This window comes from Oncorhynchus clarkii, chromosome 20, assembly GCF_045791955.1.
Source record: "Oncorhynchus clarkii lewisi isolate Uvic-CL-2024 chromosome 20, UVic_Ocla_1.0, whole genome shotgun sequence".
Lineage (NCBI taxonomy): Eukaryota > Metazoa > Chordata > Actinopteri > Salmoniformes > Salmonidae > Oncorhynchus > Oncorhynchus clarkii.
The window spans coordinates 19,805,231-19,819,915 of NC_092166.1; the positions used below are offsets into that span (position 1 = coordinate 19,805,231).

Sequence of the window (14,685 nt, forward strand, 5' to 3'; positions counted from 1 at the left end):
CAATTTGCACGGTCGGCTCAGCAACATTTTAGAGGCCCCCATCTTGACGGTGTAGAGATGTTTCCGTTTTTAAGCTAATATCCTGCAATTCTACACAGTTTGCTATTCAGCTGAGAATTTTTTTTGCACTTTTAAAGCTGATTTCCTTGGGTTCTACATATTCTGGCATGGAGCTGAGAGAAATGTTATGTTCTGTGTTTTGCCATGGCTAATACTGTGTTTTAGTTTTTTGCTCAAACATAATAACACAATAAATACTGTTTAAATTCATTGTTTTTGGAATTTAATTCTCATTGACTGTCTAGCTTTTATTTTGGTGATTTGTTCTCATATTATATTATGAAAAAAATATATAGGCACATTATCTTTCCTACATACTTTATGTCTGGGTTTAGCTGTTTAAGTTGAGTGTTTTTCAATCCCAACTTTATTTTTTCTTTCACTGTTTGGATTTAGGCATCCTGAAAAACCATTTAGGCAACCTGCCCAAGGATTTAAATTGAAGAAAAATCCATCCACTCCAAATTACCCGCCTGTAGGACAAAGTGAAAAGAACTTAAGCCTGTGTTAAAAAAAAATATTTTAAAAGCCATTCCAAATCCACTGCAACAAGGCTGTTAAGTAATACTGCAAGACATGGCAAAGAAATTCACTTTTTGGCCTAAATGTAAAAACCTACAGGCTTGGGCTACATCCAATACCACACAACACAATGAAACCCTGTGTAGTGTTGTGGCAGCATCATGTTATGGGTACTGTATGCTTGTCACCAGCAGGGATTGGGGATTTTGTCAGGGGTCAAAATAAATATGAAAGGAGCAAAGCCCAGGTACAAAGTTGGAGGAAAACCCCCTCAGTCTTTTGAAAAGTTAACCCCGAGATAGAGATGTATTTTTAGCGGGACAATTAGCATTGAGAATAATGTATCAGCAGAATGGATTTTCCAAAAGGTGTTGAGTGTTCTTCTGTGGGTTTGAATATTGCTGTGCATCAATGATTTGGAAACTCAGTAAAACAATTTCACTGAGCTTGAGCAATTTTGGCAAAAACAATGGATAAATATTGCCCTAAGAGTTGTGCAAAGTTAGTAGAATATTATTTAAAATTATTCATAGCCGTAATGGATACAAATGGTGCTTCCATCAAGTATTGGGCTAAATCGGGTGTGAAGACATGCAATATTTTTTCAGGGATTCCAGGATTTCTTTTAACCCTAATTTAAAAATATTTTTATGCTTATTTGCAACATTTTGGCAGGCTATTTCTCTAATTAGATACATGCAGCTTTTGTCATTACTGCCCTAGAAGATTAAATAAACTAATGCTCATCAGAATAATGTAATAAATCTAGTTGACATTGACATCGGTAAAATGCTCTTTCATCTCTGCTTCTCTCTTGCAGCAGGCATTTGGGGACTGGGGAGAAAATGCAATAACCCCCCAAAAATGTGAAAGCTCTAACGTGCAAAATTTCCAAATGACATCGGATTGACCTGTATAAGGAAATTTAAAAGCAGTGAAAACGACCCAACGTGTTCCTGATAAGATTTCAGTTTGGCTTGGATTGCATACTTTGTGGTTGACATACTATCACCTTTTGACGCTGATAAAGATAGCATCTTTACAGACGGTCCCTAACCATACATTCATTCTCTCAATCATATTTCTCATCTCCTTTTCCTAAGTAAAAATGTCCATTTGGTGTATAATTTTACTGCAAGAAATGCTTAATCCTGCAGAAGTTCATATTATATTAGGCTGTGTAAGAGGATATAGACCTAGACAGAGTCCAGATTTCAGTTAGGCTATTACATTTTAACCCATCTGAACAGTAGACTGCAGTTGCCTTGACGTGCCATATTTGAAGTTACCTTCTTGTAACTTTCGAATAGTGACTAACCATCACACAACATAACCGACCGGCACTGCTATCATTTGCTTTTACCACTTCACCAAATATTTCCCAAACATTACTTTTCTAGCCCTCCCTTCTCTTTATTTTCAACTCTCAGCCGAACTCTTATTGAATTACACTCTGGCATTGCCCATTTTGCATCTGTGGATCGAAGTTGACTTGTTCTGCCCGTTCTCAAAAGCATTTGGTGATTGGCGTGTAGGCTATTTGGCGCGTGAACAGTTAGTCCCTAAAGCAGGCTTATAGACTAAAATAATGAAAGGAACAACCTTAATGTAGCCTACAGATATAAATTGCACAAGAATGATACATTTCTGGATTTTTTAAACAGTATTGTTTTCTTTGTTCAACCCACCCGCCCTTCATCCACACATTATTTCATGACCCTAAACCCGGCTGCCCTGCGGATAAGATCACGGGGACTGTGGGGTATGAGTCAACCCACGCATCACATGTTTGTTGACACTGAGTCAGGGAGAAGACTACTTGGTTCATGATGGGATGATGACATTAAGCAGTTTTGTTTCAAGTGGGCGTGAACTGCTGGATGCAGTAAGAGAATGCCTGGTCTGTGTCCCAAATGGCACCCTATTCCCTAGATAGTGGACTACTTTTGACCAGAGGGTCAAAAGTAGTGCACTACATAGAGAGTAAGAGTTCCCCAGGTTTGCTTGTCATTATTCCTGCAGCACACACTAGACAACTGCAACACAATTTCCCCTGCCATGACCCCTCAAAAGAGCGAAGATGTGGTGGTTCACGGGAATAAAAAATATGTGCTGTATTTGGATATTGATTAGCGATTGTCAAGGATGCACAGAAATTCCAAAATGTGTGTTTTTAGTTCAGATTATTTGTTTGAAATATGTGATCTATAGGCTGTGAGCTTCATAAGCTGTTTATTGATGAAATATTTAGTGAGAATCACAACAGATTTTGTACCCTATTGTAGCTCTTAAAAGTGCTGTAGCCTACCTAGGGTGTACAATGTTCAATTACAGCATTATTTATTCTGCAGTTATTCTGTTGCTATTCTGTTACCAGTCAAATGTACATGTTAATAGTACAGTCGTGGCCAAAAGTTGAATGACAAATATACTTTTTCACAAAGTTTGCTGCTTCAGTGTCTTTAGATATTTTTGTCAGATTTTACTATGGAATACTGAAGTATAATTACAAGCATATCGCAAGTGTCAAAGGCTTTTATTGACAATTACATGAAGTTGATGCAAAGAGTCAATATTTGCAGTGTTGAACCTTTTTCAAGACCTCTGCAATCCTCCCTGGCATGCTGTCAATTAACTTCTGGGCCACTGATGGCATTCCATTCTTGCATAATCAACGCTTGGAGTTTGTCAGAATTTGTGGGTTTTTGTTTGTCCACCCGCCTCTTGAGGATTGACCACAAGTTCTCAATGGAATTAAGGTCTGAGGAGTTTCCTGGCCATGGACCCAAAATATTGATGTTTTGTTCCCTGAGCCACTTAGTTATCACTTTTGCCTTATGGCAAGGTGCTCCATCATGCTGGAAAAGGCATTGTTCGTCACCAAACTGTTCGTGGATGGTTGGGAGAAGTTGCTCTCGGAGGACATGTTGGTAACATTCTTTAATCATGGCCGTGTTCTTAGGCAAAATTGTGAGTGAGCCCACTCCCTTGGCTGAGAAGCAACCCCACACATGAATAGTCTCAGGATGCTTTACTGTTGGCATGACACAGAACTGATGCGCTCACCTAGTCTTCTCCTGACAAGCTTTTTTCCGGTTGCCTCAAACAATCGGAAAGGGGATTCATCAGAGAAAATGACTTTACCCCAGTCCTCAGCAGCCCAATCCCTGTACCTTTTGCAGAATATGTCTGTCCCTGATGTTTTTCCTGGAGAGAAGTGGCTTCTTTGCTGCCCTTCTTGACACCAGGCCATCCTCCAAAAGTCTTCGCCTCACTGTGCGTGCAGACGCACTCTCACCTGCCTGCTGCCATTCCTGAGCAAGCTCTGTACTGGTGGTTCCCCCGATCCCACAGCTGAATCAACTTTAGAAGACGGTCCTGGCGTTTGCTGGACTTTCTTGGGCTCCCTGAAGCCGCCTTCACAACAATTGAACCGCTCTCCTTGAAGATCTTGATGATCCGATAAATGGTTGATTTTAGGTGAAATCTTACTGGCAGCAATATCCTTGCCTGTGAAGCCCTTTTTGTGCAAAGCAATGATGACGGCACGTGTTTCCTTGCAGGTAACCATGATTGACAGAGAAAGAACAATGATTCCAAGCATCACCCTCCTTTTGTCTGTTATTTGAACTCGATCCGCATGACAGAGTGATCTCCAGCCTTGTCCTCGTCAACACTCACCTGTGTTAACGAGAGAATCACTGACATGTCAGCTGTTCCTTTTGTGGCAGGGCTGAAATGCAGTGGAAATGTTTTTGGGGGATTCAGTTCCTTTGCATGGCAAAGAGGGACTTTGCAATTAATTGCAATTCAGCTGATCGCTCTTCATAACATTCTGGAGTATATGCAAATTGCCATCATACAAACTGAGGCAGAAGACTTTGTGAAAAACCTTTGGCCACGACTGTATATTCTGATTACAATTATCATGTCTCATTTTATTAGCTTCCAAAATGTAAGTAGATATATCTAGCTGTCCAATAACACATTCTGATTGAATGGCTTGTCCTGCACTTTGTAAAAACCTGCATGTTGGAAAAAGATCTTGGTTCCTTGCTATGTTTAGAAATGTTTAATACAAAGAGGACTCTGTCCACAAAACAGTTTTGAATACAAAGATAACTGAGTTATTTAGCAAGAGTTCACCGAGATCAGTTATTTAAAGAGGACTATATGTGAAAATACCCTTAGATGCTTCACATGACTGAGTCAGGGGTAGAACATAGGCTTCCGCCCCAAATTGCACCCTATTCCTTATAGTTCACTACCTTTGATCATAGGGCTCTGGTCAAGAGGAGTGAACAATATCGGGACTATGGTGCCATTGGATGCACCCATGCTCTTGATTCTCCATTCTGTTGATCCATTCTCTTAGCACCCATGCTCTTCTAACCCATTAAGTTTCATGTCCATTTGTCCTGATGCCTCACGCCTGTTTCTCTCTGCAGCTGTCATGTATGTGATGGGAGCCCTGGGTCCGGCTGCTGGGTACCTGCTAGGAGGAGTTCTCATCGGCTTCTACGTAGACCCCAAGACTGTGGTCAACATAGATCAGAGCGACCCTCGCTTTATTGGCAACTGGTAATGTTCCAGACTTTTCACTGAATATGTTAAATTATGAGATGAAATAAAGATATTAGCCATTTCCATGTTTGGTTGCCATATGTAAATATGACTGGATATATTAGACATGTACATGTTAGCTTGTCAAATGGTGTTGGACTTTGAAATGCGTATTACTATTGTAGTGTTCCATGGTGTGTTTAATGGGGGGCTTGTATGTTGTGGGAATGTGCTATTGAACTCAGTGGAGATAATAGGATAGGTTGTCTTCGACACACAGTAGTTGTATACATAATAAATACTGTACATTACACTGAACATACATGTAATTTTGTAACTAATATAGGGCCTAAGCTAAACCCTCCCTACTCTCTCAGGTGGAGCGGATTCCTGCTCTGTTCTGTTGCTATGCTGCTGGTCATCTTCCCCATGTTTACCTTCCCCAAAAAGCTGCCTCCCAGAAACAAGAAGAAGAAGAAGAGGAAAAAGATCAGCCTGGAAAACGCGTCCTGTGATGATGAGATCACCAAGGAGAAGACCAACAGCAAGAGCCAGACGGTTACATCGTCCATGGGCTTTGGGAAAGACATCAAAGGTATGCTATACAGACAGCAGATAAGTTCCAAATGACACCCAATTCTCTGCATCAGGGCAGTTCAATCCTGGTCTGAAACACTGTTTTCATCCTCTCCTTCTAATCAGGGACTAATTCAGACCTGGGACACCAGGTGAGTGTAATTAACTACCAGGTAGAAACAAAGTGTTTCAGCCATCCAGGACCAGAGTTGAACAGCCCTATGTGCCCTTGTCAAATGAAGTGCACTATATATAGCTAGGCTAGGATGCAATTTGGGCCGCTCACTGAGGCTATTATTTGAAGCAGGGATCTTAATGACTCTTGCCTCTCATACTATTACTGGTGATAGTCTATCAGCGCTCGGCATGGATGGATATATATATATGCAAACAGCAAGACAGCAGTTCAGCTCTAGCTATATATGTGACAGCAGTTCAGCTTTAGCTGTGTGTGTGTGTGTATATATATATATATATATATGAAAGAGAGAGTGCTGAACTGCTATCACACAAACAATCAAAGCTCATTGCCACTTTATTTTTAATGTTCTAATAAAGTCCACTTCATTAAGCTACTACTGTATGGTGTTTCATACTAATCTGGGCAGGTGAAATGTAGTTCCTTTTAAGGTGATGCGTAATCTGAATAGGAAGTGAATTACATTATACATAATCCTTTGTCTTCCTGGTGAGCAGATGTGCCCTAGGATAACTCCATAATATAATTGGACCTTCAGCCTTTGAGTCTGTCTGATGCTCATTTAGCTAACGTGCTGTGTTCTCTCTTTATATTTGTCTCTCAAACTTTCTCACTCCCTCTTTCTCTCCCTCCCTGTCCCTGTGTAGAGCTGCCTAAGGCTGCAGTGAGGATCCTGAGTAATGTCACCTTCCTGTTTGTGAGCCTGTCCTACACTGCAGAAAGCGCCATCGTCACCGCCTTCATCACCTTCATACCAAAGTTCATAGAGTCGCAGTTTGGCATCCCAGCGTCCAGCGCTAGTATCTACACAGGTAAAGGCGCCCCTAGCATCTACACGGGTAAAGGCGCCCCTAGCATCTACACGGGTAAAGGCGCCCCTAGCATCTACACGGGTAAAGGCGCCCCTAGCATCTACACGGGTAAAGGCGCCCCTAGCATCTACACGGGTAAAGGCGCCCCTAGCATCTACACGGGTAAAGGCGCCCCTAGCATCTACACGGGTAAAGGCGCCCCTAGCATCTACACGGGTAAAGGCGCCCCTAGCATCTACACGGGTAAAGGCGCCCCTAGCAGCTACACGGGTAAAGGCGCCCCTAGCAGCTACACGGGTAAAGGCGCCCCTAGCAGCTACACGGGTAAAGGCGCCCCTAGCAGCTACACGGGTAAAGGCGCCCCTAGCAGCTACACGGGTAAAGGCGCCCCTAGCAGCTACACGGGTAAAGGCGCCCCTAGCAGCTACACGGGTAAAGGCGCCCCTAGCAGCTACACGGGTAAAGGCGCCCCTCTAACATTTCTCTAACTGTATCCAATTTAACTGTTCACCTGTACTAGAGTTGCACTCTGAAGCGCATAGCTTGGAATACAGGTCTGTTGGATCTAAATGACCTCCAGCTTCACCACAGAGATCAATTAGAAGTCAGAGCCTTCCCATTCCTCACAAGCACCTCAGTCTGGGACTCACACTCACTACTCACTACTTGACCATGTCCCAGATGCCCCCTTTATTTGAGGGGGTGTCTTAATTAAAGCTCCCTCACCACTCCCCTAGAAAGGAGTATCTACTCTGTCATGTGTACTTTGGATGGTGTGTTTGGAAGTGAACAGAAGGCCGAAGTAAATTCTGTTGTAGAATTGTATACGTGTAAATGTGAAACAGATTGCCGTGATCTAATCTTTCCGTTCTAGAGAACACCAATGACCATTTTTCTTGTGCTGGCCCAGGTGTGATCATCGTGCCTAGTGCTGGGGTGGGGATAGTCCTGGGGGGCTACATCATTAAGAAGCTGAAGTTGGGAGCCAGAGAGTCAGCCAAGCTGGCCATGATCTGTAGTGGGGTCTCTCTGCTCTGCTTCTCTACTCTGTTCATAGTGGGATGTGAGAGCATCAACCTGGGAGGCATCAACATTCCATACACCACTGGGTAAGATGCAGACCGCCCTCCTTTCTTTCCTTCACTCAATATCCCTCCCTGAATCTTTTGATTCTTTCTCTGCAAACATTCCAGCCTCCAAAAACCAATATCAAAGAATTAAGCAATGTGAGGATTTTTTGTTTGTTTGTATACTCAGCAGTGTGCGTGCATTTGTGGTGAAGGACATGATAAAGGCAGAAGGCCCCTGTGGCTGTCACCAGACTGAACAACTTTGATGCATGAAACTGTTATCTAGAATTTGAGGCTGATCGATATGCAATTTTCTGGTACTGATTTTAGGAAGGCAAAAGTCACTGATTACCGATATCTGCCGATTTTTATATAGTTTTTTAGATGTGGAATAAAAGACAGACAAATTGACACATTGTGCTCAAAAGGATTAGCAAGATACTCTAAATTATGATGATTTCTTAGATTTATTTAAGAACATTTTATTTGTGGTTTAATATGAAGAAACTATATATCCTCTATAAATACAACCCTTGTTTAGTTTACCTTCTTGGGGACCATGTAAAAATGTGTATATCGATGGAAGTGGATAAGAAGTATGCAAAAGTGTTTGTGCTAAACTACCACAAGGGGTATCTGACTGACGAATTAAACTTTGTCTCAAGGTAAATCTGAAACTACACCGTTCACAAATAATTGAGTAGATTTACTACAGCGTTTGCAACAGTCGAAGGTCATGTAAACAAACACTTGATGACACCTCAGTGGTTATGACAAGCACAAGCTTGTCTTACAGAAAGCACATGTACATTACACTGTTATTCAATATAAAATATATTGGCTAGATTTCGACTTTAAATTGCATGTGCCGATGACAGAAAACGTTTATGCAGCCAAATGCATGTCGCACTGGTTTTAGTCACACATTCTAATTTAGCTAGCTAACATTAGCTTCTTAGATCTGCGCCAACGGTCTTGCTGTTTGCAGATTGTATATTTCAGGAAAAACTAACCAAATAAGCCCACTAGATAACATAATGGGGCCCAGAAAGTAACAGCATAGATATGTATTACTAACCCAAGATGCTGTACTTCATCTGTATTGTTTAGTGGGAGAAAATTAGGCATAGAGGGCAGAACAAGCAAGGATGTGGGCAAAGTCAAGCATGAGCTAGCGAGACCCGATTGGCGTGTTGTAGAGTCTTTGCATTTTTCCGTTAGGGAATGCCATTTTATTTTATTTTTTTACTTTGGTAAAGCGTTATGTTCGTAACAGATTCTAGTTTTGGGAACTGAGAAATGTATTGATTGTTTCACTGATTGCGAAAATGAGCATAATGTCGGCCCAGTTCAATGTAGTTCCATCCTCTCCTACTACCTGCTACTGGACTTCCACTACGACAGTGTTCTTTTTGTATCAAGGACGAGTGTTCACTTTGGCACCAGTTCAGTGTTAGCCTAGCTTTCTAGCTTGCAACATGTGCCAACTACCTTTCTGGCTAGCTTACATGAACTAAGTGAGAATGTGCTGAGGACAGGCCTGCTTGCTTTGTGACGTATACATTTAGATTATTTACTTATTCAAATCCGCTGGCTGTGGCAAGCTTCTCATCGTCAAACCACCATGCCTAGTCTCTCTCACATTGTGACCTAGAGCTGAATGATGTTCAATGAGCAGCTGGTAGAGCGCCCTCTTCAGGCAAACAGTTAACATTTAAAAAAATTACCGCAGATTAGTTTATTATATGCATATAATACCGGCGCTTTATCTGTTGAATAAAGATCGACACAAATATTTCAATGAAAGGCTAGTATCAGACGATTTTAATATCGGTGAACCGATTTATCGGTAGGGCTCGATCTAGAAGAACTCTTTTCTGCAGTCCTGGGGCCTTGTCTCCTCTCTTATGTCCAACCACTGGTGCATCCCAAATGCCACCCTATTCCCATTTAGTGCACTACTTTTGACTAGGACCCATTTGTTCCTGATCCAATTGATTTGTTCATCCCTCCCTGATACAACAATTGCAGATGCAGTGGGGCAAAAAAGTATTTAGACAGCCACCAATTGTGCAAGTTCTCCCACTTAAAAAGATGAGAGGCCTGTAATTTTCATCATAGGTACACTTCAATTATGTCAGACAAAATGAGAGAGAAAAAATCAAGAAAATCACATTGTAGGATTTTTAATGAATTTATTTGCAAATTATGGTGGAAAATAAGTATTTGGTCAATAACAAAAGTTTCTCAATACTTTGTTATATACCCTTTGTTGGAAATGACCGAGGTCAAACGTTTTCTGTAAGTCTTCACAAGGTTTTCACACACTGTTGCTGGTATTTTGGCCCATTCCTCCATGCAGATCTCCTCTAGTGCAGTGATGTTTTGGGGCTGTTGCTGGGCAACACGGACTTTCAACTCCCTCCAAAGATTTTCTATGGGGTTGAGATCTGGAGACTGGCTAGGCCACTCCAGGACCTTGAAATGCTTCTTATGAAGCCACTCCTTTGTTGCCCGGGCGGTGTGTTTGGGATCATTGTCATGCTACATTTAATCTTCAATGCCCTTGCTGATGGAAGGAGGTTTTCACTCAATCTCACGATACATGGCCCCATTCAGTCTTTCCTTTACACGGATCAGTCGTCCAGGTCCCTTTGCAGAAAAACAGCCCCAAAGCATGATGTTTCCACCCCCATGCTTCACAGTAGGTATGGTGTTCTTTGGATGCAACTCCGCATTCTTTGTCCTCCAAAAACAATGAGTTGTCTGACCATATGACATTCTCCCAATCTTCTTCTGGATCATCCAAATGCTCTCTAGCAAACTTCAGACGGGCCTGGACATGTACTGGCTTAAGCAGGGGGACACGTCTGGCACTGCAGGATTTGAGTCCCTGGTGGCGTAGTGTGTTACTGATGGTAGGCTTTGTTACTTTCTGCAGGTCATTCACTAGGTCCCCCCGTGTGGTTCTGGGATTTTTGCTCACCGTTCTTGTGATCATTTTGACCCCACGGGGTGAGATCTTGCGTGGAGCCCCAGATCGAGGGAGATTATCAGTGGTCTTGTATGTCTTCCATTTCCTAATAATTGCTCCCACAGTTGATTTCTTCAAACCAAGCTGCTTACCTATTGCAGATTCAGTCTTCCCAGCCTGGTGCAGGTCTACAATTTTGTTTCTGGTGTCCTTTGACAGCTCTTTGGTCTTGGCCATAGTGGAGTTTGGAGTGTGACTGTTTGAGGTTGTGGACAGGTGTATTTTATACTGATAAGTTCAAACAGGTGCCATTAATACAGGTAACGAGTGGAGGACAGAGGAGCCTCTTAAAGAAGTTACAGGTCTGTGAGAGCCAGAAATCTTGCTTGTTTGTAGGTGACCAAATACTTATTTTCCACCATAATTTGCAAATAAATTCATAAAAAATCCTACAATGTGATTTTCAGGATTTTTTTCCCTCATTTTGTCTGTCATAGTTGAAGTGTACCTATGATGATAAATTACAGGCCTCTCATCTTTTTAAGTGGGAGAACTTGCACAATTGGTGGCTGACTAAATACTTTTTTGCCCCTCTGTATAAGTGCCCTTATTATGGGAAATGTCAGTGTAAATGTGCCGATTTGAATAGCAGCACGGTAAGATATTCTGACTTAATATTATGTTTAATCAGTCTTCGGATAAAGCTCTGATGGACATTTTCCTCTAAGGGTATTTTGGTCTCTTCATCCCTCTCCCTTTCTCTCTCACCACCTCTTGCTTTATCTCCCTCTTCCTATACTCCCCCCCCCCTCATCTCCCTCCCCTTCCCTATACTCTGTCTCTATCAATAATATATCTCTCTCCCTCTCCTCAGTCCTACTCTGACCATGACCCATCGTAACCTGACTGGAGGGTGTAACGTGAACTGTGGCTGTAAGATCCATGAGTATGCGCCAGTCTGTGGTTCTGATGGCATCACATACTTTAACCCCTGCCTGGCAGGCTGTAGCAGTGTGGGCAACGACAGCAAAGGAGTGAGTCATGACAGTAGGGTTGTGTTAACTTAATGATAACCAGGTTTTCCTGGATTTCCTACTTATTCCCTCTAGATTCCAGAAATATTCCAAATAGGATATCTGAGAATTTGGGGAAAGTTACACAACTTTGCAACCTAAAGCTAACCCTAAGGGCTCAGACACATCAATAGTGTTTGCTGGCCAAGAGTACTTAGCACCTCTGAACGTAGTTTGCAAACCAAGTGCTCACCGATTTTACGTGTGGAATCGTGTGAAAAATGATGTCAGTGAGATGTCCACAGCGGTTGGTCCCTAAAACACAGTGAGCTGAACGATCGGCAGATCAACTTTCAGAGTTATGTGTGTGTGAGAGCATTAAAGCTAAGGCCAGGAGTTCTTCTTGGCCATCATGACTTAACCAGTAAAAACTACACTGTTAGGCCCTAGTTATAGCTAACTGTCACGAACCGGCTCGAAGTTCGTAACAAAAGGGAGACAATGTGGAGACAAGGAATAACAAAATATATTTATTAAATAAAGTCAACTAAATACAATGATGTGTGTGTGTAATCGGTAATCTGTAGTGTAAGTGAGTTTTTGCATGCATAAATGTGATAATGTGACGTTCACATCTATAGTACAATAAGATGAGCTGAGTGTGATGCTTTGTGTCCCTCCCTCCCTTTCTCAGATCCGGAACTACGCAGACTGTGTGTGTGTCCAGAGCAGACAGGTCATCACCCCCTCCTCCAACGGCCAGGGCAACCAGCTGCAGCTGGTCATCGTCAAGACCTACCTGAATGAGAACGGCTACGCCGTGTCTGGGAAATGTGACCGCACCTGCAGCACACTCATCCCCTTCCTCATCTTCCTCTTCATCGTCACACTCATAACCGCCTGCGCTCAACCCTCCGCCATTATCGTCACTCTCAGGTATAGACCAAAAGAAAGCACACTTGCAGTGCATTCGGATAGTATTCAGACCCATTCACTTTTTCCACATTTTGTTACGTTACAGCCTTATTCTAAAATTGATTTAAATACATTTTGTTCCTCATCAATCTACACACAATACCCGATAATGACAAAGTGAAAATATAACAAAAACAGAACTTATTTACATAAGTATTCAGACCCTCTGAAATTGAGCTCAGGTGCATCCTGTTTCCATTGATCATCCTTGATGTTTCTACAACTTGATTGAAGTCCACCTGTGGTAAATTCAATTGATTTGACATGATTTGGAAAGACACACCTGTCTATATAAATTCCCACAGTTGACGGTGCATGTCAGAGCAAAAACCAAGCCATGAGGTCAAAGGAATTATCCATAGCGTTCCGAGACAGGATTATGTCGAGGCGCAGATCTGGGGAAGGTTAACAAAAAATGTCTGCAGCATTGAAGGTCCCCAAGAACAGAGTGGCCTCCATCATTCTTAAATGGAAGAAGTTTGGAACCACCAAGACTCTTCCTAGACCTGGCCGCCCGGCCATACTGAGCAATCGAGGAAGAAGGGCCTTGTTCATGGAGGTGATCAACAACCCGATGGTCACTCTGACAGAGTTCCTCTTTTGGAGATGGGAGAACCTTCCAGAAGGACAACCATCTCTGAAGCACTCCACCAATCAGACAGAAGCCACTCTTCAGTAAAAGGCACGACAGCCCGCTTGGAGTTTGCCAAAAGGCACCTAAAGGACTCTCATACCATGAGAAACAAGATTCTCTGGGGACTATTTCATCCATTTTAGAAGGCTGTAACTTAACAACATGTGGAAAAGGTCAAGGGGTCTAATTACTGTCCGGATGCACTGTATAGACACACCTATTTTGTAAGGGTTGAGGTATGGACCCATCCCGGTACAAAACAAAATAGACAAACAAGAAGTTGTGTGAAGTAGTTGTATTGTGAGCACTCTTCTCTTCACGGTTTCATCCCTTTTTTCTCTCTAGGTCAGTAGAAGAGCAGGAGAGACCCTTTGCACTTGGGATGCAGTTTGTTCTCCTCAGGACCCTTGGTGAGGGATGCAGCTTGGCTAACCAGTGAAATACACTGAATACAGTCATGTGCCATTCTGAGAGGTTGTTTTTTTAGTTAAGTGTGATCTGACTCTCCATGAGGAGTAGTTAAAGGGGAATGTCATTTGGGAAGACCCATTTCCTGTCAGAGTATTACTAAGAGGAAAAGGAATTAAAAAATATTCTCTGCATTTTGAGACATGTATTGGTGATAGGGCTGTCAAAGTTAATGTGTTAACTTTTTAGATTTTTTTCACACCTTTCACTTTGGAATGGTGGGCCACTGCTGTTAAATGAATGTAGGGTAAACACTGGAGTCTCTTGTGATGCTTAAACCATCCACTCTGCACTCAGCTTTCAGCAACAAAGTATAAGGAAAACTTAGTTTTACCATAAACACTTTCCCAGGTGTTTAAGATAACTGCTAAAACGTAACTTGCACAGAAGTAGCTAGCCAGTTATGTTAACATTAGTTATGCTAACCAAACAAGAATGTTTACAATGCCATGGCTTAATGCCTCTAGATTCAACACAATGATTTTAATCAGAAAATAACTTATATTCCATATAGCTACAGTTTTTGTTGTAGATCTCATTTCAAAAGATGAAAACAAATTATCCCAACTCTATTGTAGTAGCAGCTTGTGACGAGTTCGTTGGATATGGATAAGAACTAGCCAAGGCTAGATCTAATATATATATATATATATATATATATATATATATATATATATATATATATATATATATATTATTTTACCTTTTATTTATTTAACTAGAAAAGTCAGTTAAGAAAATAACAAATTATTATTTACAATGATGTCCCACCCTGGCCAAACACTCCCCTAACCCAGACGACACTGGGCCAATTGTGCA

General features: G+C 41.9%; 1 protein-coding gene across 2 annotated transcripts in view; it reads left to right on the top strand.

Moving 5' to 3' along the window:
* LOC139376048 (solute carrier organic anion transporter family member 5A1-like) overlaps positions 1-14,685 on the top strand; it is a 34,639-nt gene that overhangs the window by 15,338 nt on the left and 4,616 nt on the right. For both annotated transcript variants that reach the window (XM_071118177.1, XM_071118178.1), the window contains exons 3-9: positions 5,031-5,163; positions 5,523-5,740; positions 6,568-6,732; positions 7,643-7,841; positions 11,651-11,810; positions 12,484-12,725; positions 13,744-13,808. In XM_071118177.1, coding sequence (XP_070974278.1) covers positions 5,031-5,163; positions 5,523-5,740; positions 6,568-6,732; positions 7,643-7,841; positions 11,651-11,810; positions 12,484-12,725; positions 13,744-13,808 — 1,182 coding nt within the window. The remainder of the gene's footprint in view (positions 1-5,030; positions 5,164-5,522; positions 5,741-6,567; positions 6,733-7,642; positions 7,842-11,650; positions 11,811-12,483; positions 12,726-13,743; positions 13,809-14,685) is intronic.